Source organism: Pipistrellus kuhlii, unplaced genomic scaffold (genome assembly GCF_014108245.1).
Source record: "Pipistrellus kuhlii isolate mPipKuh1 unplaced genomic scaffold, mPipKuh1.p scaffold_m20_p_15, whole genome shotgun sequence".
NCBI classification, from domain to species: domain Eukaryota; kingdom Metazoa; phylum Chordata; class Mammalia; order Chiroptera; family Vespertilionidae; genus Pipistrellus; species Pipistrellus kuhlii.
Window position 1 is genome coordinate 43,842,044 of NW_023425460.1, and position 23,461 is coordinate 43,865,504.

At 59.5% G+C, this 23,461-nt stretch overlaps 1 protein-coding gene across 1 annotated transcript; it reads right to left on the reverse strand.

Annotated features, from left to right (window-relative positions):
• Positions 1–1,909: 1,909 nt before the first annotated feature.
• ADGRA1 (adhesion G protein-coupled receptor A1) lies at positions 1,910–23,081 on the reverse strand. The gene is made up of 7 exons (XM_036439271.2): positions 22,363–23,081; positions 21,482–21,689; positions 16,047–16,174; positions 14,572–14,695; positions 10,603–10,748; positions 4,615–4,713; positions 1,910–3,784 (listed from the first exon to the last, which is right to left on the reverse strand). Exons 2-7 carry the CDS (start codon positions 21,482–21,484, stop codon positions 2,566–2,568), a joined length of 1,719 nt encoding a protein of 572 aa, XP_036295164.1. The 5' UTR covers positions 21,485–21,689; positions 22,363–23,081; the 3' UTR covers positions 1,910–2,565.
• Positions 23,082–23,461: the final 380 nt, after the last annotated feature.

Below are 23,461 nucleotides of genomic sequence, written 5' to 3' on the forward strand. Positions count from 1 at the left end.
ACGGTAGAGGACTGTGGGTGCCATCACCCGGGGGGCTCTGGACAGGCCCCCCTTGCTGCACCTTCCCTGTCACCATCCCTGTCCGTGCGCAGGGGTTTCTGGTCCTCGGACTGCCGTGGTGACCTCTGTGACATCAGGCAGCGCCTTTGGATCCGCAGCCTGGCGGGGCTGCTGCCTGGCGCCCTCGAAGGACTGTCCCTCACATGGTTTATTTCTGTCACACGTGTCTGCATGTCTACCATCCCATCTGGCACCCCCTCCCTCTTGGCCCCCAGGAGCCAGCACCGTGAAGCTTGGGGTGGAGGACTCGTCCTGTCACCACTCTGCAACCTGACTCACTGTGAGATGTGTGCAGCAGCGTGGGTCATGGCTGAGGGATGCCCCTCTTGTGCCCCTTCCTGCTCCACCTGCCCCGAATGGCCAGAGCACTCAGCTTTGACTTTTAACTCTCTGGAGAGCACACACATGCACGCCCCCTCATCTCATGTACACAAGCACACACACACATACACACATGCACACTCTCCTTTAGCATGCACACACAGGCACTCTTACTGCATACACGCAATACAACTCAGACACCACACCCACCCACCCACTCACTAATACACGCACACATGCATGAACTCACACATAGGCACAGCTTTCAACATGCAAGCATACAGCATACAGGTATTCACACATGTACATTTGTTTCTTACACACTGCATGCTCACACACACATAACTCTTACCCCTCACCACCCATTCATGTGCATGCATGCACACACATGTGCACAGAGCGAGGAAGGGACACAGAACGTAAGGCTACAGGCAGCCTTGGCTGTCCCCCGCTCCCCACCCTCGTGGAGGCTCCCTGCACACGGAGCGCCTGGCTGCAGCCGTGGGGTGCACTTCCGTGCTCTGGGAACCACGTGCCAGCGGGACATGCCACAGCACGGCTGCTCGCCGGGCCCCGGAGGCCGTGTGGGCACGGGAGCTCTCACGGTTTATTCGGTGCCGAGCGTCTTTGGTGGAACGATGAGGGGCTCTCCGTTCAGCCAGGGCCGCTGAGGTGGGAGGTGCTGGATGCCGTCGGGGCTGCCAGGGAAGGACGGCCCCGCCCCAGGCACAGGGCACAGATAGGGCCTGGCAGGGAGGTGGCCGCCCTCGAGGTCAGAGACGCACACGGATGCCAGTAACCAGCCTCACCCAAGGCGAACGATGTGAAACACTGTATTTCGCCTGACGGGCCTGCATCTACAGTGTGTACACAGCACAGCGTCGGGTCTCGGTTCGTGTTGGCGACGGAAGCAGGGGGACAGGCAGACGGTGGTGGAGACGGGACCCGCCCAGCGGCCATCGGTTGCCTGTTGGTGGACCGGTGAGACACGGGGGCGGTGGTGGTACGGACACGCGGGAAGCTGCACCTCCACTGTCGGGAACCCCGGAGTGAGGCTCCTCAGGCTCAGACACTGAGCGCGGGCCCGGGCACCTGACACACTCCTCGCCTCCCCCGGTGTGTGTGAGGGAAGGCGGGCGAGTCGCACCCTGATACCGTGCAGAGCGCCAACCCCCCGGCTACCCTGCCTGTGTATGATGTGCCATGTGCACGTTGGTGGTGATGTGTGCACAGGCCTGGTGGGTGAACACGGATGGGTGAACATGTGATGAACACACGTGGCATGTGCACACACGTGGTGCAGCGCACACACACACGTGTGTGTATGTGTGTGTGTGCGCACATGTGTCACAGTTCCAAGGGGAGGAAGGAAGTGGCAGTTGTGCATGGTCTCACACACATCACATCCTCTGGGCGTTCAGGCTTCTGCCTCTGTAAGGACCCACTGACCCCGGCCACGGGAGGGGGCACTTCTGTCCTCGGAGTCCGGGCTGTGTGCCCAGACGTCCATGGAAATGCCAGCTCCTTCTCTTGTTGGGGCAGGGAACTTTATTTCTCCCCAGCTCCCGTGTGGGGCTGGATCCAGGCCTGACAGCGGCCGGCTTGGGAAGGGACTATTGGTTCAAGGACAGCTGGGCATGTAACAGAGCCGGGGGACCCCCTCCACGCCCCTGAAGGCCACGTGCTCCCAGAGCACAGCTGGGCGCCCCCCGTCTGTGGGGCCCTCGGCCCTCGGGGCTGGTGCTGCGTCCAGGAAGGGGGCGGCGGTGGAGATGGCACAGGGTCAGCTCACACGTGGGCCCAGGGCCAGAGCGCCCTGGGCTGACCAGCAGGCCGCCGCCCCGTGACGGGACTGAACACACACATGGAACATGGGAAAGATCAGTGTGCCTCCTGCCGGGGCCATCACCGGCGGGCAGGCCCCATGAGGGGGCCGGTTCCTCTGCCTGTGGCGTGGCCAGGCTGCCCGGGGACTGGTGCTCCAGGTCCACATGGGGCGACTGTCTGACCTCGGGGTTCGGGGAGGCGACGTGGCCCGAAGCATCTTCCCCCTTGAGTCCTTCATCACCGGAGGCCAGCGAGGATGCCTGTCGCTCCGTCGCACCTGGTGACCCCGCCGACCTCCTGTGGGGGGGGGGGTCCCTGCTCCGCTCGGACGCTTGCCCAGGGCGGGGGCCACGGCGGCTACACCGTCGTCTCGTTCTTCCAGGGCCCCGTCCGGATGTTGCCCGTGCAGTCGGCGCCGTAAGGCACGGCCTCGCACACGTCGCCCTTGAGCAGCCCGTTCTGGCCGGGGCCCCCGAAGGGCAGGGACTGCGTCCTCTGCAGCATCTCGAAGTGGGCCGGGCCGCGGCCTCCCTCCCTGCCGGGCCGCGGGCCGCAGCCGTAGAGCGTGGGGCTGATGCTGCCGCCCTCGGGCTGGCTGACCAGGGGGAAGGGGTCGCCCTGGGCGCAGCAGGCCAGCGCGTGCATCCCCGCCGGGCCCTCGAGCGAGCTGGCGGGGCTGTCCGAGCGCGAGCTGTGGGGGCTGCCGTCCAGGCTGGACGGGATGTGGTAGGCGTACTCCTGCTCGGCCGCCCGGCGCCGGCTGAAGTAGGGGGGCTTAGTTCTGCCCTGCAGGCACCGGTGCAGGTGCAGGTCATGGCCGAACGCGTCCTCCTCGTGCAGGTGGACGTGGCCCAGGTCCTCCAGCAGCTGCTCGCAGTGCATCTTGGCGCAGCAGGGCGTGGCCGGCGACAGGCAGCCCACGTGGCTCTGGGCGGCCTGCAGGTTGGTCATCTTGCAGTGGCCGCCGGGCGGGTGCCCGTAGCCCCGGGGCTTGCCCGCGCAGGGCGAGTCCTGCAGGCAGGCGGCGTGCCCCAGGGCGTCCCCGTTGGCGTCGAGCGTGTGGTGGGCGCCGAGCTTGGAGGCCGGGGCGTCCCGGCGGGAGGGGCAGCAGGACCACCAGCAGTGCCACACGTCGTCCCGCTTGGCGCAGTGGTGGATGAGCACGAAGAGTCCCAGCGTGACGCAGAAGGCGCCGTACAGGCAGCTGAACACCATGTCCAGGAAGGGGCCCTGGGACACGGCCAGGGCCCCGAAGGCCCACGTGGCCGTGAACAGGAAGAGCGTGAAGGCCGTGGCCCGCAGCTGGGCCTTGAGCGAGTGCTCGTTCTGCAGCAGCGAGGCGGCCAGGGTGGCGCAGGCGGGCGCCGTGCCTGGGGCGGCTCTGGCGCCGTGGCCGCCGGCCTCCAGCCCCGCCAGCCGGTGCTGCTCGTCCGGCCGCTCCCTGAGCTCGTAGCGGCGCTCCGGGTGCCGCCGCAGCTGGACGCAGGCGCCCAGGAAGTACACGCAGGTGACCAGGGCGATGAAGGCCGCCGGCCCGTAGAACGCGCCCAGGCTGGGCTCCCAGGCCATCCAGCAGCTGCGGGGGGGAGAGCAGGAGGAGGAGGAGCTGGTGAGGGCGTGGGGGGGTGGGGGGAGACGGCTCCAGGACCCCGAGGGCCCGCGGAGGGCTGTGCAGTGACCCGAGCCCAGCCTGGCCCTGCTGTGAACGGGGGAGAGACTGGCCTTCCCAGGGGCAGGAGGGGGTGGCTGTGGGGAGAGAGCCCAGAGCTGGCTGTGCTGCCTGCACCTGAGGTGCCCGTGGCAGTCATTACTGGGCACTGCCAACAGGAGGCCTCAGGGTCAGGCGATGGACGGGGGCCCCATCCCGCCCTCCAGGGCCAGCCTGGTGCACTCGGGCTGCTTTGGAGGGCCAAGGTTGGGGGGTGTTCCGGACCCTGAAGCCTGTGGGGCGGGGGGTGGGAGGCAGCGTCCTGTGGGGAGGGTCAGTGAGGTGCCCTGGCCTGGACGCGTAGGGAGGGCCTGCGGAGTCTGGCTCGGCTCCTGTGCACAGCTGGGTCCACTCTGCTGGCCTCGGCTGCTGCCCAGGTGTTACCGGTCCCCTGGGCCTCTCCCATCTCCACGAACCGGCCCTTGGCCCCCGGGGAAACTGGGTCCGTTGGGGAGGAGGACAGCTTTGGGGTGACCAGGCTTTGTGCTGTCGCCTCATGGGCACCGGGGGACAGGCTGGGCAGCCCAGGACCTCTGCCCTGCCTGGTCTCAGCAAGGCCGTGGGCATTTCCAGCCGCTCCAGCCTGTTGTCTGTGAGTGTCTGTGATCAGAGGAGGCGCTGCTGCCCTGGGCACCTGCAGCCAGGGCGACGGGAGCCTCGAGGGCCTCCCTCCCTCAGCCCCTGGGTGCCATACTCACTAGGCGGAGTCCTCGCCCTCCGTCCCGTAATTCCTGATGTTCGTGGCAGCCGTGACTCCACAGATGATGAAAGGAACCCCTCCACTGACGAGGTAGAACCTGCCGGAGAGCAGGAGGTCACTCACTGACCTTTGAGCCCAACTGGGTCCCCCCCCCAAGGACAGCACCACCTTCAGGGCAAAGGAGAGAGTGTGGCCCAGGGGTCCTGGCCAAGCAGCTGTCAGGCAGGGGCAGCACCAGCCCTGCTGACTAGGGGGCTATCGCCAGGGCCTGGCCTCTCCTCTGCCCACTCCCCGCACCCCCAGCTTGCTGGCTGCTGCGCCCTGCAGAGCTGGCTCTGGCCAGGCCCCAAGGAGGAGACTGACTCGGGTCCTGGGTCCTTGGGTGGGAGCAGGATGACCCCGCCTCTGGTCACGTGTGGTGACCCCTGGGGACTTTGCCTCCTAGAATTCTATATCCAGAAACACCCTTTATTTCTCCAGGAGAAATAAAGACAGATTGTAATAAAAATAAAACTAAGTGTCCAGCTGACTTCAAGAAATGCTAAGTGAAGGCCTTCAGGCTGAAGGGTTATTGTACCCGAAGGACACTTGGAGGAAGCAAGAACATAAAAATGCTAAATAGTAAGGTAAATAGAAAATATTTTGTTTCCGCCTAACTTCTATATAACACATATGGCTGTGGCATTTATGAAGTACATAGGGGTAATATACACCGAGTGGCCAGATTATTATGATCTCTGAACGCATAATAATCTAGCAACTCAGTGTATATCCTATATAATAAAAGGCTAACATGCAAATTGTCCCCTCAACCAGGAGTTTGACCAGCAGGCAGGCCGGCCAACCGCCCATGTCCCCTCCCCTTGGCCAGGCTGGCTGGACCCCACTCATGCACAAATTCATGCACCGGGCCTCTAATATATATATGAATATACTGAGTGGCCAGGTTATTACGCATTCAGAGATCATAATAATCTGGCCACTCAGTGTACACGGCGTCTCCAGCCTAAGGATGGTGGGAGGGGAGAGGGTCCCCATTCAACTGCAAGGTTTCTAATGCAGTTTACATGAAATAACAGAACTTTCACACTGAACAGGCTGTGAAGAGGCCGTGGATTTAACTCCCTGAATCGAGCACAAAAAAATTAGTAGGCAAAACACTAAGAGATAAAATAAAGAATTTAAAGATGTTAAAATAATCCAAGAGAAGGAAATAGAAGAGGAAAGGAAGAACAGAAGAAAAAAAAAGAAGTAACGCTCTAGCTGGTTTGGCTCAGTGGTTGGAGCTTCGGCCCATGGACTGAAGGGTCCTGTGTTGTTTGATCAGGGGCATACACCTTGGTTGCAGGCTCGATCCCCGTGTGGGATGCAACCAATCAATGTGTTTCATATTGATGTTTCTGACTCTCCCCCTCCCTTCCACTCTGTCTAAAAATAAATGGAAAATATATCATTTGGTAAGGATTAACAACAACAACAACAACAAAAGCAAAACAGAAAACAAATAGTGAAATGGAGATCTAAATCCAACAAAATGAAAATTTCATTAAATTTTAATGGACTAAAAACTCCAAAGGCAGAGATCGCCAGAACTGATTAATAGCAACAAAAAAGCAAGCTACAATATTTACTGTCTACAACAGAAGCATTTAAAACACAAAGGCACAGAGAGATGGAAAGCTAATGGATAGAAAAGCAGCCCACACAAACCGTGACCCCAGAAGGCTGGAGTGGTTACATTAATAGCAGATAAAGCAGAGTTTAAGAAAAATAAGATAAAGAGGGACATTTTGTAATGATGTCAGTGTTAGTTTATTGGAAGTCATGGCAACCATGAATGTGTGGGTACCTAGGAAAAGATTTAAACTACATGAAGCAAAATGGACAAAATTAAAGGGAGAAACAGACAACTCCAAAATCATAGTTGATGATTTTAACTCCCCTTCCTTAGCAATTGAGAGAACAAGTAGTAAAAAAAAAATAAAAAAAAATCAGTAAAGAAACAAGATCTGAACAACAGTATTACTCACTTAGCCCTAATTATTCTTTCTACAACCAATAAATACATAACATTTGTTCTTTTTAAGTGCACATAGTCTGTTCATCATGACAGATGACATCAAGAAACGCATCTCAATAAATTTAAAAGGATTGAAAGCATACAGAGTATATTCTCTGGTCACAATGAAATTAAGTTGCGAATTAATAACAGTAAGGAAAATCACAACTATCTGGAAGTGAAAGGATGCACTTCTAAATAATTCATGGATCAAAGGAGAAATCAAAAGGGAATTTAGAAATGATTCTAAACAGAATGAGGAAGAAAATACAATATAAGGTTTCTGGGGTGCAGTTAAAGAAGGATTCAGAGGAACATTCATAGCTACGACTGCATCTGTGAGAAAAAAGGAAGGTCTAAAGTTCATTGACATAAGATTCCACCTCAGCAAGGCAGAAAAATAAAAAAATCAAAGTAAATGGAAAGGAGCAGGAAGGAGAGAATAAAGATAGGAGCAGAGATAAAGAAAAAAAAAAATCCTGCATGTAATGTACAGCACGATGATGATAGTAATACTATGCTGTATCTCTGAAAGTTGCTAAGAGAGTGGCTCTTAAATATTCTGCTCACAAGAACAAAAGTATAATAGTAATTGTGGGTGATGGATGTTAACGAGACCTGTTGTGGCGATCGCAATATACACGAACACGATGTCCTACATCTGAAACTATTAATCTTATGTCAGTTACACCTCCATTAAAAAAAAAACAAACAGCCGAGACTGGTTTGACTCAATGGATAGAGCGTCGGCTTGGGGACTGAAGGGTCCCAGGTTCGATTCCGGTCAAGGGCATGTACCTTGGTTGCAGGCATATCCCCAGTAGGGGGTGTGCAAGAGGCAGCTGATCGATGACTCTCTCTCATCGATGTTTCTAGCTTTCTATCTCTCTCCCTTCCTCTCTGTACAAAATCAATAAAATATATTTAAAAAAAACACACAAAAAAATAAAAAACAAACAAACAAACAAAAAAAACCAAATGACAAAAGTAGTTATAATAAAATTACCAATGTAGAGTTGATTTCCTGAAACCATGAACAAAACTACATAGCCTGAGTCGGTTGATCAAGAAAAGAGAGAGAACAAATTGCAGTGTCCATCCCCCATCCCACAAGCACCCAAGGAGTCAGAGAGCGGATGGTCCTGACTTAGGATGGTTCTACTTACAATTTCCCAACTTTACAATGCCGTGAAAGGGAAACGCAGGCAGCAGGAACTGTGCTTTGAAATGTGAATTTCTGATCTTTCCCCGGCTGGGGATATGTGGGACGAGGCTCTCTTGTGATGTTGAGTGCAGCGTGAGTGGAGGCTGCTGTTAGCCGCGTGATCACGGAGGTACCAGCCTGTTGCCAGCAGTGCGCTGTGCCGCCAGCGTTTTGGGGTATTGTGTTCTGAGCGTCTGTACGGTGGGCTAAGCGAAGCTGTGATGCGCATAGGTTAGGTGTGTTAAATGCATTTTTGATTGAACGATATTTTCAACGTATGATGGATTTACCAGGATGAAACTCCATCTTAAATAGAGGAGCCTCGCTATATGACACCAAGGGTATATGCATGATTCAGCAACTTAGATGAAATGGATAAATTCTTTGGGGGGGAAAAAAAACAAACCCCAATGACACCCAACAAATCACCAAAATGGAAACAGGAAATAGAAAGCCTGAATACTCTGGGTCTAATGGAAGTTCGACTTCAAGATCCACAGGCGTCGAACAGGTCTCGTGGGTCATGCCTAAGGAAGGGTCGACCGGGTCTTATGTAGGCTCCTCCAGAAACAAGGGGCTGGGGTATCCCCTGAAGCAGTCTGAGATTGGTATCCAAACCAGACAAGGACATTAACAATGTAAATCCCTGCTCAGAAATAAAGACTATTTCAGAAAAAAAAAAGAATGTAAATCCCCTGACATTCTCCCCATCCACATCTCTGACAGTAAATTACCGAGTGACAAGAGGGTGGAGGGGCTCACTCTGCTCAGCCTGTGATCTCATTGGCCCCGTGGCCCAGGCCAGCCCACAGATGTCCCCCTGACATTGCTAAGCTGTGGCCAGCTGGGGGACCATGTGCCCACTGCTGTCGAATGCTCTCCCTTTCCGGTGGCTGCAGACTGTCCCGGTGGGACCAACAGGCTCTCCAGTGAGTGGAGCTGTAGAGGCTGCCAAGTGCTGGGCAGGTCCAGTCCCTCCCGTCTCGGGCAGCGTGGCCCTGGGTGCGGGAGAGGTGCTGACATGCTCTGCGGCCCACGCCTTCCTGGTAGTGCGTCCTGCAGGGTGAAGCGCTCAGGACCCCTGTCACTCTGGCCAGGCCCTCTCTTGCCTCTTTTCTGCCTTTTCCCTGAGTGTTCCAGCTCAAGTCACTCTGAGCCCTGGAGCCGCGCCCTCGGGAACAGGGTCTGAGCACAGCTCCTGGGTGCAGCCCAGGCTCAGACAGCAGAGGGCGCTGGAGGCCTGGGCAGCTTTTTAATTTTTATTTTTTTATATATATTAATATTTTATTGATTTTTTTTCACAGAGAGGAAGAGAGAGGGATAGAGAGTTAGAAACATCGATGAGAGAGAATCATCAATCAGCTGCCTCCTGCACACCCCCTACTGGGGATGTGCCCACAACCAAGATACATGCCCTAGCCCGGAATTGAACCTTCAGTCCGCAGGACGACGCTCTATCTACTGAGACAACCGGTTTCGGCGTGGACAGCTATTCTTGCTGCTGCTGCTGGGTGGTCAGAGGTGTAGAGCCCCCTGCCCCAGCCAGTGATTGCTTCCTGGTGGAGGTGGCCCCTCTGCACCAGCCTCACGCGCCCCTTGGCTCCAGCCACGTCCTCTGCAGTGATGTTGGCACCCGCCTTGGGGGCCCCCGGTCACAGCCCCTCTCTGTGCTCATATGACGTTGGATCCCATTTGGATCTCCGTGGGGTTGCTGTTTTGTTCCCACTAACACAGCTCCCAGCAGAGCTCAGACTCGTTAGGACACGGGCTTCATGCCCTCCTGTGTCTCCGCCCAGGCCAGCCAGGAGCCCACCTGACCGTAGGGTCGGGCAGCCTCCTCCTTCTGTCAGGAGATAGTTTCTAGAAAGAGCCAGTGAATCTGCATCTTGATGAGACTCCAACGACTGCCCCGACAATGATCTTGGGCACACAGGGTGGGGACGTGCAGGTGGGAGGAAGGAGGAGCACGGGGTACGTGCTGGCTGGCCACGGGGTCACCGCGGGGTGGCACAGGAGCCAGGGCTGGCCCTGGGCACAGGGACTCTTGGTCTCCGGCCGCGGGGGGAGGGCGTCTGATCAGTAAGTGGGCTGGGGTGACATTCCCGTGGGAGAACGCGGAGTCGGTCCCCGCGGTGAGCACCGCTGGCCCCCGCAGTCTGTGGACGCCCTGAGACAAGCCTTTCACCCTGGACTTCGGAGCTATCCCGCCACCACCGTCTCACTCTGGCAGCTTCACCGCACGCTCCCCCAGCTTCCCGCCACGGCTCCTGGGACAGTACTGGCCTAGACTGGTGACAGGTCTTCGTGGAGAAAGCTCGTGCTCAAAGCCAGTGAGCTACAGAGGAAGGGCCGGGGCGCAGTCACCCTGAAACCAGCAGTTTCAGCAACCGAGCTGCCTTGGTTTCCCCAGCTAACGAGCAGGTCTCTGAACGCAGAGACCCGTGCGTAACGGAGGGCACTACTGACCCCATTGTGACCACGGCCCCCGCGGCATGGAGCTCAGCGACACTGGACAGACACACTGGCCCAGACCTGCTGGCCAGGCTCTAGCCCCAGCTCCCTGCCTCCTCCGGACGCCCCCCACCCCAACCGAGCACCCCCAAACCCCGGCCACATCCTCCCAGGGCCACACGTGTCCTTGGGAGCCGCTTTGCTTAGATCCCAGCATCAGGGGAAGGACCCGGAGTCTGGGGGAGGGGAGGGACATAAATGTATTCGGGTACCTGAGCAGGGGCTGCTGGGAGTACGGTGGCTGGTCTGGGCCCGGGCAGGGTGGGACCTTCTTGGTCACCTGCTTGTAGATGTTCCTGGCGGTCACGGCAATCCACAGCATGGTGCAGAGCGTGCAGTAATGCAGCACGATGCCCACCTGGGGGGCAGGGGAGACAGGTCAGTAGCTGCCCGCCAGTGCACTGACCGCCCTGACCTCCTCCCCACTGCCATCCGGCCCTCCCGCCCCCTGTGTCCCCAGGAGGCAGCTCAGCAGCGATAAGAAACGAGGCTGCCAGAGGCACCAGGGTCCTTGGTTCCCACAACACTGCACAGGGTCCCTGAGCTCAAGGGAGACGCCGGGGCTGCAAAGAGGCTTTGCAGGTGTGTTAGCTCAAAGCAGCTCGGCTCTCCTGCAGAGGGGCCGGCTGGGAGCCCGTGGGCCTGTGCGTCCACCTGGGGGCTGGCTACCTGGGCATCTCTGAGCTGCACGCACACCCTCCGGCAATGGGGCCTGTATGCACGGGTCCCTGTGGTGGGAGTGGCCCAGGCAGGGACTCGGAGAGCTCCAGGTGCTGGGCCCTCCACACACAGGAGCCCACCAGGTGAGGTGGTGTGGCGTGCAGCAGTGGTCTCCCAGATGCCGGTGTTTTTGGCACTGCCCTCGAGATCGGCACCTTCTGGATCAGACGCCCAAGTCCCCTCCCTGTAAGTCAGAGTTGCTTGTTACTATGGAAACAGCGCCAGGTCCCTCCCATCGCCAGCACTTACTGCATTAGCTAATCACGCAGTCCACGCTGTCTCCACCCGGTTCCAGAGAATGAGGTTACCTTTGAAGCGATAGCCTGACACTTCACCATGACAGGTGAAATATGGCTCTCACTGGGAAGGATGTAAATGTTTAGGGAACTCAGAGATTCTCTGAGCACAGCTGGCACGGCGCCATCACAACGATTTGTCAAGTGCAGCGTTCCGTGTTACTTAGGAGAAGACTCCATAGCAATGGATGAGAGCATCGAGGAGGGGGTGAACCCCAGCACTGTATTTCCGGTTTTGGAAAAGCTCCTGCACGTGGGTGAAGCCAGCCTTTTCCTCGGCCCGGCCTCCATCGGTGTCAGCTGCATCCCACCTGGCTGACGGGGAGGCGCTGGGAAGCCAGGGGGCCAGCTCGGCACCAGGAGATGCAGGATGGGGAACCATATCCCCTGGCTCTCGATTGGACAGATGGAGAGGTCACGGGGACCCCGCCCCGGCTTCCAAATGGCAGCACCCTAGCTTCTGGGCCCAGGGCAGCCCTGACGACACCCATCATGGGAGGACAACGCTGGCCGTCTGTCTGTGTGCATGATGTCACTTTGCGCTCTAACGAGGCGCGCGGTCATTTTCTGTTGCCATGACAACCGGTGGTTCTCTCTGCCACTCGGAGCTTGGACCGCTTCTCGTCCATCACTCACTGTCACCCAGAGTGACACTGGACAGGGAAGGCTGGCCGGAGGGTCCTGTGTCGGGCACTAGGGTCACTGGTCACTGATCACTGGTCAAGGTAGGGGCCTGCCTGGCTGCCTATAACGGATTGGCCCGAGGAAGCCCCAGATCTGCCCTCGGAGAAGGGCGATGGGACTCGGTCTGTGTCTGCATCCAAAGGCCGGAGACGGATGCCGCAGTCTGAGGCGGAGGTCTTTCTCACTCAACTTCCATTCTGTTCAGACCCCCGCAAATTGGACAAGGCCACCGATACCTCGGATGGCCCTCCACCCCGCCCGCCTCATCCCAAACACGGTCCCAGATGCACCCAGAAGCATGTTTGACAGGCCTGGGTGCCCAGGGACCCGTCGAAGGGACGCATGAAGTAGCCATCACCCCTCCCTGTGCCTCCTGGTCTCCTCCTGCAGTGCGTGGAGGAGGGACCCCCGCTGGGCGAGCCTGGCCTCCCTCTGCTCTTCAGCTCGTTTTCCCTGACATGCAGGCCACTGCTGTCCACACGCCCCTGGGGGGCAGGTCCGCACAGCGGGGGAGCCGGTAGGTTTGATCTCGGCTTGCACCCACAGCACGCACAGGCAACCAATGCATTTTGTGAATGAATGAGTGAATGAATGAATGGTGCCCTGATGCCTTCTGGCAAGGTGGTGGGGAGATCAGGACAGCATCTGCTGCGGAGCCCAGGGCTGGCTGCCTCTGCTGGGGTCCTACTGCTCTCACCACGAGAGAACCGAGCGTTTCTCACACGAGCGTGATTTCTACAGGTCTTACCTCGGTGGGTGTTCCTAGGTCTCATCTGCCCCACCTACCGTGCCCCCCGGCCAGGCCCTGGGCGCCATGCGGATGGCTAGCAGATGCAGATGGTTCCCAGGTTGTTTGAGGGGCAAGGGCTCCCCAGTGCCATGATGGCTGGGCCTCTGAGGGGGTGGGGGTGGCTGTACCACCGTGTTTCTGGCGGCTCCTCCGCACCGAGCCCGGCTCTTGGCCCTCTCGTGGAGACGTGCGGACATAAGGGTAACAGTCCCCGCCCCGCCTCTGGACGGCTCCGCCCCCCGGCATCACTGCAGGCGGAGTGCAAATTGGATTTCCCCGGGCGCTCGCCTCAGTGGTTCCCATGCCTGCGGGGAGGCAAGAGGAGGCAGGTCTGCCCTCATTGTGCTGATCAGGCTGGTGCTGGAAGGCTCATCTTGACACCGAGTCGCAGAAAAATGGCGTTTCTTTCACCGGAGCCTGGGGGCTGGGCCCAGGCCCCAGGGCTCTGGAGCAGGCGCTGTCTCATGGGCCGGATGCCTTCCTTGCCGGCAGGTAGGTGTGGAGGGCCAGAGCTGACAGCCTGATTATTCCCTGAGGTGCCCCTGTGCGAGCAGCATCTCACCGGCCGGTCCCCAGGGTGAGTCTGTGCAGGTGGACAGGCCGCCTCGTGTGGACGGACAGCTACCGGGGTCAGTGCCGGCGCTCCAGGTCCCCGGTGGCGAGGCTGCGGCAGCACAGACATCGGTGACGGCTTCACAGCCACCGAGGCTGTAAGGAGAGCAGCTGGACATCCCCGTGGGGGCCACTGTCACGGCTCCCTCCGCGGGGCTGTAAGTGACAGAAACCTTGTGGGGATGCTCTGTGGGCTGTGGAAGGGCCTCTTCTGAGCCCTGTCAGGAGCCGAAGGGTTCGTTTACGTTTCTCCCTTTTCACCCGAGAGGGGGCGGAGCAGACTCTTCCGTGGCCTCCACACGTGTCTCTGTGGCCTGGACTCCGTGGCAGCCCACTGGTGACAGTTTCTACTGCCTGGTTACGAGTCTCGGCTTAGCATCCTGGGATTCTTACCTGGACGAGGGAGCAGATGGCTGGTCCCCTGCTCCCTCCCCACCAGCCTCCGCAGGGCAGGCCCCTGCTCCTGGACAAGCCCTGTTGGTGGGGCAGTGGACTTCTCATCAGCTTGTGGCCACCACAAGCCTTGGAGTGAGTTTGTCCAAGTGAAAAAATACATCCTATATAATAAAAGCCTAATATGCAAATTGACCAAATGGCAGAACGACTGGTTGCTATGATGCTCACTGACCACCAGGCGGCAGATGCTCAGCGCAGGAGCTGCCCCTGCTGCTGAGCCAGAAGCTGGGCTCACAGCTGGCGAGTGCAGCGGTGGTGGCGGCCACGGGAGCCTCCCCTGCCTCTGCTAAGGAGCAGCCAGCCGAGCAGAAGGAAGGAACAAGGGCTCTCAGGCTGTGAGAGGGTGCAGGCCAAACTGAGGGGCCGCCCCCCCACATGAATTTCATGCATTGGGCCTCCAGTTATTTATATGATGGAATGCTGAGCGAAATAACTAGGCTGACCTGGGTCTGCTGCACGGACACACTGGACGCTGGGCGCACCCATTCCTGAGAAACACCCGCACAGATACTCAAATGGGATTTTATACCCAAGACAATGGCCACAAGCGTCCCTTTTGGAGGGAGAGGCGATGAGCCCTTGGCGATCTACAGCAGAGGAAGACCGGGTGAGGGGAGACTCACCGCCTGGCACAGGATGGGGTACTTGGTGCGGTTGATGCCCCCGGCGAACACCGTGAAGGTCAGGGCTGCGTGCAGGCAGAAGTTCAGGAGCGTGTGCCTGCCCTTGCGGCTGATCCGGATGGCGCTGGGGAGACACAGGCGTGTTGTCAGGAACCCGCCCCTCCGCAGAGTGTGCGTGAGCCCTTCCCCTGCGTCTGTCCACGTGGGAACCGGGAAGACCTCTGGGCAGAGACACACCCCAAGGACCAGATCGAGGGAAAGACGGACAGACGGTGCGGAGTCCACCCTCAGTGTGTGGCCGGTGGGTTTGGTGTTAAATCCCCTTGGAGCAGGAGGACTGGGGGGCTTTTGAGAAATCTCTTATAACCTGGAGGGGAGGCCGTGACAGTGACCCACTACGTGGCGACCCCTATCGCCACGCCGGCACTGTGCTCGAACACTGCGGCCACGACTGAGACTACCTAGCCCAGTGGTGAGAAAACTCATTAGTCAACAGCACAACGATTGAAATCTCTTTGGAGAGCCAAATATTTTAAACTTAAACTTCTTCTAACGCACATGTGTCAAACACAAGGCCTGCGGGCCAAATCCGTCCCGCCAGGCCTTGCAATGTGGCCCGCACCGCGCTGTCATCACTGCACTCCGCTGCGTTTCCATCACAATGACAGTTTATGACTGTTCAGTAAACCATTCGGCCCGCGATTTAGGCTGGATTTTAGATTTTGGCCCCTTCTCTGATTGAGTTCCACACCCCTATTCTAACGCCACGTCTTCAACATAGACTCGCCCAGGCCGTGGTATTTTGTGGAAGAGCCACACTCAAGGGGCCAAAGAGCCGCATGTGGCTCACGAGCAGTGGTTTGCTATCACGGACCTAGCCTATGCCGACAGCCGTGCCTGCGGCCACAGCCCTCCGTGGCCGTGCACCCTCCCCACGTCTCTTCCCATGAAGGAGGTTCGGTGGTTCTGCCACAGCCCAGGCTTTGCCCATGACATGAATTGTGGGCTAGACCCTGACCATGGCCGAGGCTCCTCCTCACAGTCCCCAGGGCATCCTCAAGGGATGGGGACACAGCCAGGTCATCTCCTCACTCCCAGGCAGAGGAGACCGGCTCAGAAGAGACCTGATTAGACTCCCCTTTCTAGGAAAAAAAAAAAATGCAGACGTGCCTGAGGGTCTGCCGGCTGCTCCAACTTCCCAAGGACACGGCCCTCGGGCGCCTGAGCAGACGTTGTGCTGTTGGAGGAAGAATTCACTTCACATGTTCTCTGATAAGTACATGGACCCTGGGTTTGGAGGTGCTTGGCTGTCCCCAACACCCAGTCACCCCCAAGGCCACCCAGGCTGGGCAGGCTCAAGCTGGCTGGCCACCTGTGAAGTGCCTTCCAGGGTCTTCCTGCTCCGTGAGGGTAGGAGTTTTGGGGTTTGCATGAGGCGGGGAAGCGGGGCGTCTCAGGGCAGAGGGGGGCCTCACCTCTGGTGCATGAGGTAGGTGATGACGGAGGCGAGGAGGCAGAGCAGCATGACGGCCGTGCAGGCGTACACCACGGGGTGCAGGAACTCCCCTGGGTGCTGGGGCAGGGAGAGGACACTCTTCAAATCCTGGAAGGAACACAGAGCAGGCCCACGTGAGCGACGTGGCTGAGCACCCGTGTGCGTGGCAGGGCCCAGCCCCTCCCTGTAGTCCCTGGAGGCGTTTTCGGAACCTGGGGGCCTTTGCCGGGTCTCAGCAGCAGCAGCAGGCACCCTGCCAGGGAAGACCCTGCTCAGGTGAGTGCTCAGCGGGTGGAACCACGCCTCCTGGGCTGCCCACGCGTGGCTTCACCCTGCGGGGCGGCCCCGCTGGCCATCTTTATGGGGCTCCGACAGCCCTTGGTGGATTTCCCCCTGACTGGATCCCATCAGCTGCTGCCATGACAGCAGAGAGACCTCCCCTAAAAGCCAGCGGACGCCAGGGCGGCTCTTCACGGTCTGACACCACGGGACCTGGTCGGCAATTGAGGCCGGAAACAGCACCCCGGCCCAGGCTAAGAAGATGACCAGACGTGACAGAGGGAGGGTGCTGTGACCCTCCACAGACCGCGGGCCGGACACCACGGTGGCACCCACGCTTCGGTCTGCGCCGTCCATGCCGTGGGACGTCTGAAGGGCAGGTGTGCGCATGCACAGAGCAGCACTGACTCGCATCCGCCTGGCATGGGCTCCAGCAGGACACACGCTGTGCCCTCGTCCAAATTCCCACAAAGCCATGAGCGCCAAGAGGTGCCAGCCTCAAGGTGACAGGGACACCCCGGCGGCAGCACCCGCACCATTCACGGTGCAGAGACATTTTGTGAGGGTGCGCCCAGGCTGGGTTCACCGGCCGGAGGTCACCCCGCCTTCAGGTGCTCCCCCCTCCTCTGAGGGCCCAGGATTGAGGCTCCCAGCGGCAGCCACCGTGGGTGTTTATAAGAAACAATCCGTTCCCTTTGGCCTCCTCTCTTTTTCCTTCCTCCAAATCAGAGTTCCCAACAGTGCCTTTCTACATTTTTAGAGGTGACATTTAAAATTCAAAGTAGGCAATGCAAAACGGAGACACGCTTTATGTCTTAAAGTTCACGCATGTACAAGTTCCTCCTGGAGGAATCCACTCTGCCAGCGTTCCACCCGCAGATCCTGACGGTTGTTGGTGTGTGGTCAACAGACAAGTCCCCCTAGGCCAATGGTCGGCAAACCGCGGCTCGTGAGCCACATGCGGCTCTTCGGCCCCCTGAGTGTGGCTCTTCCACAAAACACCACGGCCTGGGCGAGTCTATGTTGAAGAAGTGGCGCTAGAAGAAGTTCAAGTTTAAAAAATGTGGCTCTCCAAAGAAACCTCCATCGTGGTACTGTGGATATTTGGCTCTGTTGACAAATGAGTTTGCCGACCACTGCCCTAGGCCATGGCCCCAGCAGTGCCCTTTGGACCAGCAACCATGGGTGGAGCCCCGAGCGCACAGCAGGAAGGCTAGGGAGCCGGGAGGGGAGGATGAGGGGACCCCTCCCCCCCCCAGCCCCATGGGAGTGGGAGCTGTGACTCCTGGTCACTTCCGGGCCTGCAGGACCAGGCGCCGTCTCCTCCTCAGACACCGGCTTGCATCCTCCCAGGCGGCCCTCTTCTCTGTGGAGCTGAGGCCTGGGCTGCGGGTCTGTTTTTCGTTCCCACTTCCCGAGGCCTACGCTCCTTTTACATTATGTTATTGTCTGAGCTGCAAGCGTCCTTTCCGTACGTTCTGCAAACCAAGTAAATCAGGACATTGAGAGCAAGAGGGAAGGAGGAGGGAGTCAGCCAGGTCACGTGCCACTTGTCTGCTCCAAACACCGGCCTTCAGTGGAGAGGGGTCTACACCAGACATATGTGTGTGCGGAGCATGTGTGCACCCTGTCCCCTGGGGGGAGGGGTCCCCAGGCCGGGGACAGGCGCCCGGATGCCCTTCCTCACGGGTCTGTTCTAACCGAGGCTGATTTCATTAGCGCCTGCCGTCCCTTGTCGCCTTTTTAATGATAATTGCATCTTATTGATCTGTCAACCTTTCATCAGAGTGTTCCCGGGGGAAAGGCAGAGGAAAAAGATAAGTAATTTATTCATTCGGAGCACAAATTACCCTAATTGGACGTTGCATTTACATGTTTGTTCCGTTTCCTTTTGGAGGCGTGTGGGCTGGTCGGCTTCGAGAGCTTCGGCGAGAACAGAGCAGAGCGTCTAGGGGACGCTCCTTCCGACTGGGCGTCCCTTGCTGAAGGGGACGCGTGTGGAGGGGGGGCACTCTCCGGTCGTAGACTGAAGGGTGTTTCATGAGTGTTTCGAAGTGCAAATATCGGGCAGAACTGAAAGCACAAACGGAGAGCACTCATTGAAGTCAAGTGTCTGCAGCAGGCGAGGCTGGAGGTGCGGGCGGTGGCGGGTGTTTGTGTGTGTGCGTGTGTGTGTGTGTGTGTGTGTATGTGTGTGTGTGTGTGTAAAGGGGATTGGGGTGGCGTGGGAGGGGGTTCCAGGCTTGGCCTAGAGAATGCGTTTGGAGTGGGAGTGACCCCCTGACAGATTGGGCGACTGGGCGACTGAGCACTGGGAGCGTCCGGAACAGCACTGGGCCCAGGTCCTCGGCTCAGACAACGGCGGTTTTCTCCCTGTGGGCCTCCGGAGCTCCCTGCCCCGTGCCTGGCCTGATCGCTTTGGGGGTTTTAATTCCCTTGCTTGAATGGGGGGTACAGCTGTGGGATAGAGGGCACCCTGAGCATGCCGTGTGTCTCCGACTCCAAGCATGGCCGGGGCGGGACTGGCCTCTCGCCCTGTCCTGGCTTCAGGGCTTCCGGGATGTCCCCAAGCACGCTCCGATGACACTGATTCCAGCCCCGAATTCGGAGCACGTGGGGGGCTCTGCTGGGCTCTGCACGAGAGCCCCAGCCCTCCTGGGCCAGGCCCTTCCCGAATGACCGGGTGGCCTTAGTGCCACTGGAACCTGCAGGTCAGGGACAGGGAGCTCACCCTCAGCGCCACCTGATGCCACTGTGACTGGAGGTGCCAGCAGGCGGCTGCACCCCCCACGCCAGGCCTCTCCCCGCGCCACTCCCACCCAGAGCTCAGGGGCTGAGACCACGGAACCCTCAGCTGGGCCACGGCCCCTGCTCCTCCTCTGGCTCCTCTGGGAGGGGACAGGGACAGTGCAAAGGTTTGGACAACCTTTTCCTCTGCTTCCAAAGCCGGCCACTTTGTTCCCTGAGGGGAGGCGGTCCCCTCGCTCAGGGTGAAGGTCACGGAAGATGATAGGACACAAAGTGATGAGCGTGGGGAACCTGCTGCCGTTGGAATCCCAGCTGCAGCAGCCAGGAACAGGCCAGCCCACGTCTGCTTAGGATAGGGGTGTCGAACTCAATCAGAGAAGGGGCCAAAATCTAAAATCCAGCCTAAATCGCGGGCCGAATGGTTTACTGAACAGTCATAAACTGTCATTGTGATGGAAACGCAGCGGAGTGCAGTGATGACAGCTCGGTGCGGGCCACATTGCAAGGCCTGGCGGGACGGATTTGGCCCGCGGGCCTTGTGTTTGACACATGTGGCTTAGGATGAAGATTTTTAATGGGTGATGGCGGCCTGGGCATCAGCTGCCAGACACAGGCCTCCAGGGGCAGCACCTGGGCATTCAGGCCCTGCCTGAGTGCCGGACAGACAGCCGCCCGATCTGGACGGAGGCGTGGCCCCGGGAGCCTGCCCAGCGACGCCTCGAACTCAGTGCGATTGAACTCGCGTGTGTGGCCTAGGCAACGTGGGACCCAGGAGGCCGCTTGCTGACCGCAGGTGTCAGGGTGGCCCGGGCCCTGCAGGAGCTGCACGTGTGGCCAGAGGGCGGCAGCCTGGGGCAGCCAGGGGCAGGTTGCCCGGTGGCTGGGCCTTCAGGCTTCCCTCGGATCCACGAGCCACGGGATGGGCCTGCCATGGCACCTGCACCACAGACTCAGACACTCACAGAAACGTGCTCTCACCTGAATGGCGACCCTGCATGCGAGGCAGGGCCTTCTGCTGTCAGAAACTCTCTCCGGTGTAAATGCTACTTATTAAGACAAGACCCCACCAAACGGCTGAAATCCAGGCTCTGTGGGCAAGGCTAACCGGGCGGTTTTCAGTGTTGGATGGGCCGGCGTTCTGGCAGAGACCGGGGCAGACCCTGCCCTGAAATGGAAGGGCCGAGGGACCGGAGATGAGCTCAGCAAACAGGCAGCGGTCACCTGAGGCTTCCTGAAGGGCAGTGCTGGGCGCCTGCCAGCTCCTCGGTCCCCACCAGGGGCAGGCTCCGTGGGAACACGGGGGTCTACGTTTGAGGAAAGGATGCTGACCCCCGGGGGCCACAGCCATGTTGGGTGTGGCACTTTCGGGCAACAAGTGAGCAGTTAGGAAGCTGGGGGCCGGGCCAGCGGCCTGCCTCTCCGAGGAGCAGCCTGTGCCCAAAACACGCAACCTCTCAGCTGTCTGAAAGGCGAGTGCCTGGCGTCCGGCCAGCTTCCGAGGCACGGGGCGGCCTGGGAGCGACGCTGAATTCCGGAGGAAAGCATCTCTCCCGTTTGGACCTTTCTGACGGAGAGGAAGCGAGAAGGCGACTCAGACTGGCCCCTCCTCAGGAAGCAGACCACCACCGGGTCTGCATTTGGGGCTCACGGTTGGGGTCCATGCCACGGCTGCTGCTGCCGGCTGCACTGTCCTCTGGTCATCAGCATTCCCTGCACGTGCTCTGCCGCCTCCCTCCCTCTCTCTCTCTCTCTCTCTCTCTCTCTCTCTCTCTCTCTCTCTCTCTCACACACACACACACACACACACACACACACACACGCTGCATTATTCAATCAGCATCAACCTTCCGGAGTCCGAACCGGCAGCCGCCACGCGAGCCCGCAGGCTGAGCCCCCCTCACCGCCCCGGCTGCTCGCGGCCGCCGCCCCCCTTTGCCGGCGAGAGGAACGCCCCCGTGTGTGCCGGTGTACGTGCCGCCGAAGCCCACCCACGTCCCCCTGAGCTCCTGCCAACTTTCCGCCGGCGAGCGGAGGGCAGCGCTGCAGCGGGAGGGCCGGGCCCGAGGCCAGGGAAGGTGCCGAGCCGCGGGGGAGGGGGCGCGGGGCGGCCGTCTCCTCCACGGATGAAATGATTCAACATTGCGGCACGCCATCAACTAATTAGTATGAGCCTCCGAGCAGCCAGGCGGGCGGCCTGGGAACAAATGGCCACCCCCCGGCCCTCAGCCCCCTCCCCATCCCAGGGCTCTGGGCACAGGCACAGCTGTGTGTGCCTGGCTGCGGGCTGGCTGCCCACCTGACAACTCACTGTCCTGGCCGGGGCCTCTGTGCACAGGCGGCCGCCCTCGACGTGCCCCCCGCCCCCGGCCCCTGAGCGTGTGGCCTCACCATGAGCACGTGAAGGGGCTGAAGGGTGGACGCCCCGGATGCAGATGGTGTCCCGGTCAGCCAGCTATGTCGCGCCTTTCTCCCCGCCAGCCTCCATGGCAGCCCAGAAGGTCAAGGTCCCGAAACAGCGGCCACAGGGTCGAGCCCCCGGCTACGGGCCTCAGGGCGACTCTGGTGGGGCGGGTGAGGGTGGAGAGGCTGCGCCTACCTGTGAAGACAGGGCCTTGGTCAGGGCAGGGCAGGGTCCCCCTGCTGTCCTCTCCCCCCCATAGCCCCAGCGCCCCCCAGAATTGCCCCATCCCGGCTGCTCTCAGCCCTGCCAGCCTGTGGACTCGGACTCCGGCCTCCATCTGTCAGGGGCACGCGGAGGGTCCGGGACCACCCGGGCTCGGGAGCCTTAGGGCGCCTGGCCCAACGCACGGGCAGCCAGACTGCCCTCCGGGGAGCACTCCCTTCTGCACATTTAACAATCCACCCATGCTCGCCACCCAGCACAGGAAGCTGAACTCACCGAGCTGAGTAACACGTCTGCCAGCTGAAGTCCAGAGAACCCGGTAAACCTTGGATTAGTCTCCTAACCAACAACTAGCTCCTGGCCGGTGGATGTAGCCGGGCTCCGGTGCTGGCTGCTTTCTCCCCACACAGACACAGATTTTGGCCCTGGCTCTGTGCCCTCAGCTCTACCCAAAGTTATTGGGAATCTGCATTCCCAGGAGCAGGCATCGCCTCACCCAGGTTGGCACTGACGCCCGAGAAACGGTGGAGAATGGGCTCTGTGGGCAGCGGGCTCCCACCTTGCCTCCCCCACTTCCTGCCGCTCCCCGGCCCCCAGGTCCACCCCCTGCTACTCAGACCCCGAGACACCATCCCCAACTTCTCACCTATTTTGGCGAAAACAGCTGGAGGGGCGGCAGTGCCGTGCCTGTGCCTGTTGCCGGGGAGCCGCCGGGAGCTCGCTGTGCCGGGGAGCAGGTCTCCATTCCCAGGGCCCGGGCACCCCTGCTCGGCTCGCGAGCGGAGTTATCAACAGATTGCAGGACCGCAGCCGGGGACGTGAGTCAGAGCCAGGACGGCAGACATGCCGTGCGATTCTCAGCACGCAGCTTCCAGAACCCAGGCGAGGAACGCCAGCCGCCTCTGCGCTTGCTTCGCTGGCTTCCGCGGACTACAGCCAGGGAAGAGGACCGGCGGGAAGCAGGAGCCGTAACCATGGGGATGGGGGAGGCGGATGGCGGCGCTGTGGCCAGCTCCCTGCCGCAGGCTGGGAATGGTTCTTCCCGTGCCCATCACACTGCGGAGCCGATTTAAAGAGACAACCAACCGGCCAGGCTTTGCCCTCGCTCCCAGCAGAGCCGGGCAGCTCACCTGAAAACGTCTCCCCGAACGGAGGCAGGAGGACTGCTGGTTTTGTTTGTAAAAGAAAGCTCTGTGCGTGGAGGGCTCCAAAAACAGACCTGTGAGCAGGAAATCGGTTTGGGAGGAATTTTCAGAGTCCTTGTGCCAAAACATCACGGATCCAAACATGTGCAGACAGAGGTGCACCCACAATGAGTCCTCCCAGCGTGAGTCAGCGATCCTGCTGGTGTGCACAGCCCCACGGCCCCTGGCCCTTCCAGGCCCTTCCAGCCCCCAGGCCCCCCCCCCCCCCAGACAGAGGGGGCCAGGGGAGGGAGGAAGTGGGATCCTGTCGGCAGGGCCTGTACTCAGCTCTTGGGGACCTGGAGGGGGAGCCCATGACTCTTCCCTTCAATCTAGAAGGCTGTGACCCTGCTCAGGAGTCCCTGGGAGAAGGAGGGAGGGAGAGAGAAACATCAATGATGAGAGAGAATCATGGATTAGCTGCCTCCTGCAGACCCCACATTGGGGATGGAGCCCACAACTCAAGCATGCGCCCTGACCGGGAATCAAACTGTGATCTCCTGGTTCATAGGTTGACATTCAACCACTGAGCCACCTGGGCCAGGCTGAAGGGCCTGATTT

What these genes read in the sequence shown, in the direction of transcription:
- ADGRA1 (XM_036439271.2), bottom strand. An exon ending in ACCTACCTCATGCACCAGAG is followed by an intron (nt 14,696 to 16,046) that starts GTGAGGCCCCCC and finishes GTGTCTCCCCAG; the next exon opens with CGCCATCCGGATCAGCCGCA. An exon ending in TCCCAGCAGCCCCTGCTCAG is followed by an intron (nt 4,714 to 10,602) that starts GTACCCGAATAC and finishes GCTCTCCGGCAG; the next exon opens with GTTCTACCTCGTCAGTGGAG.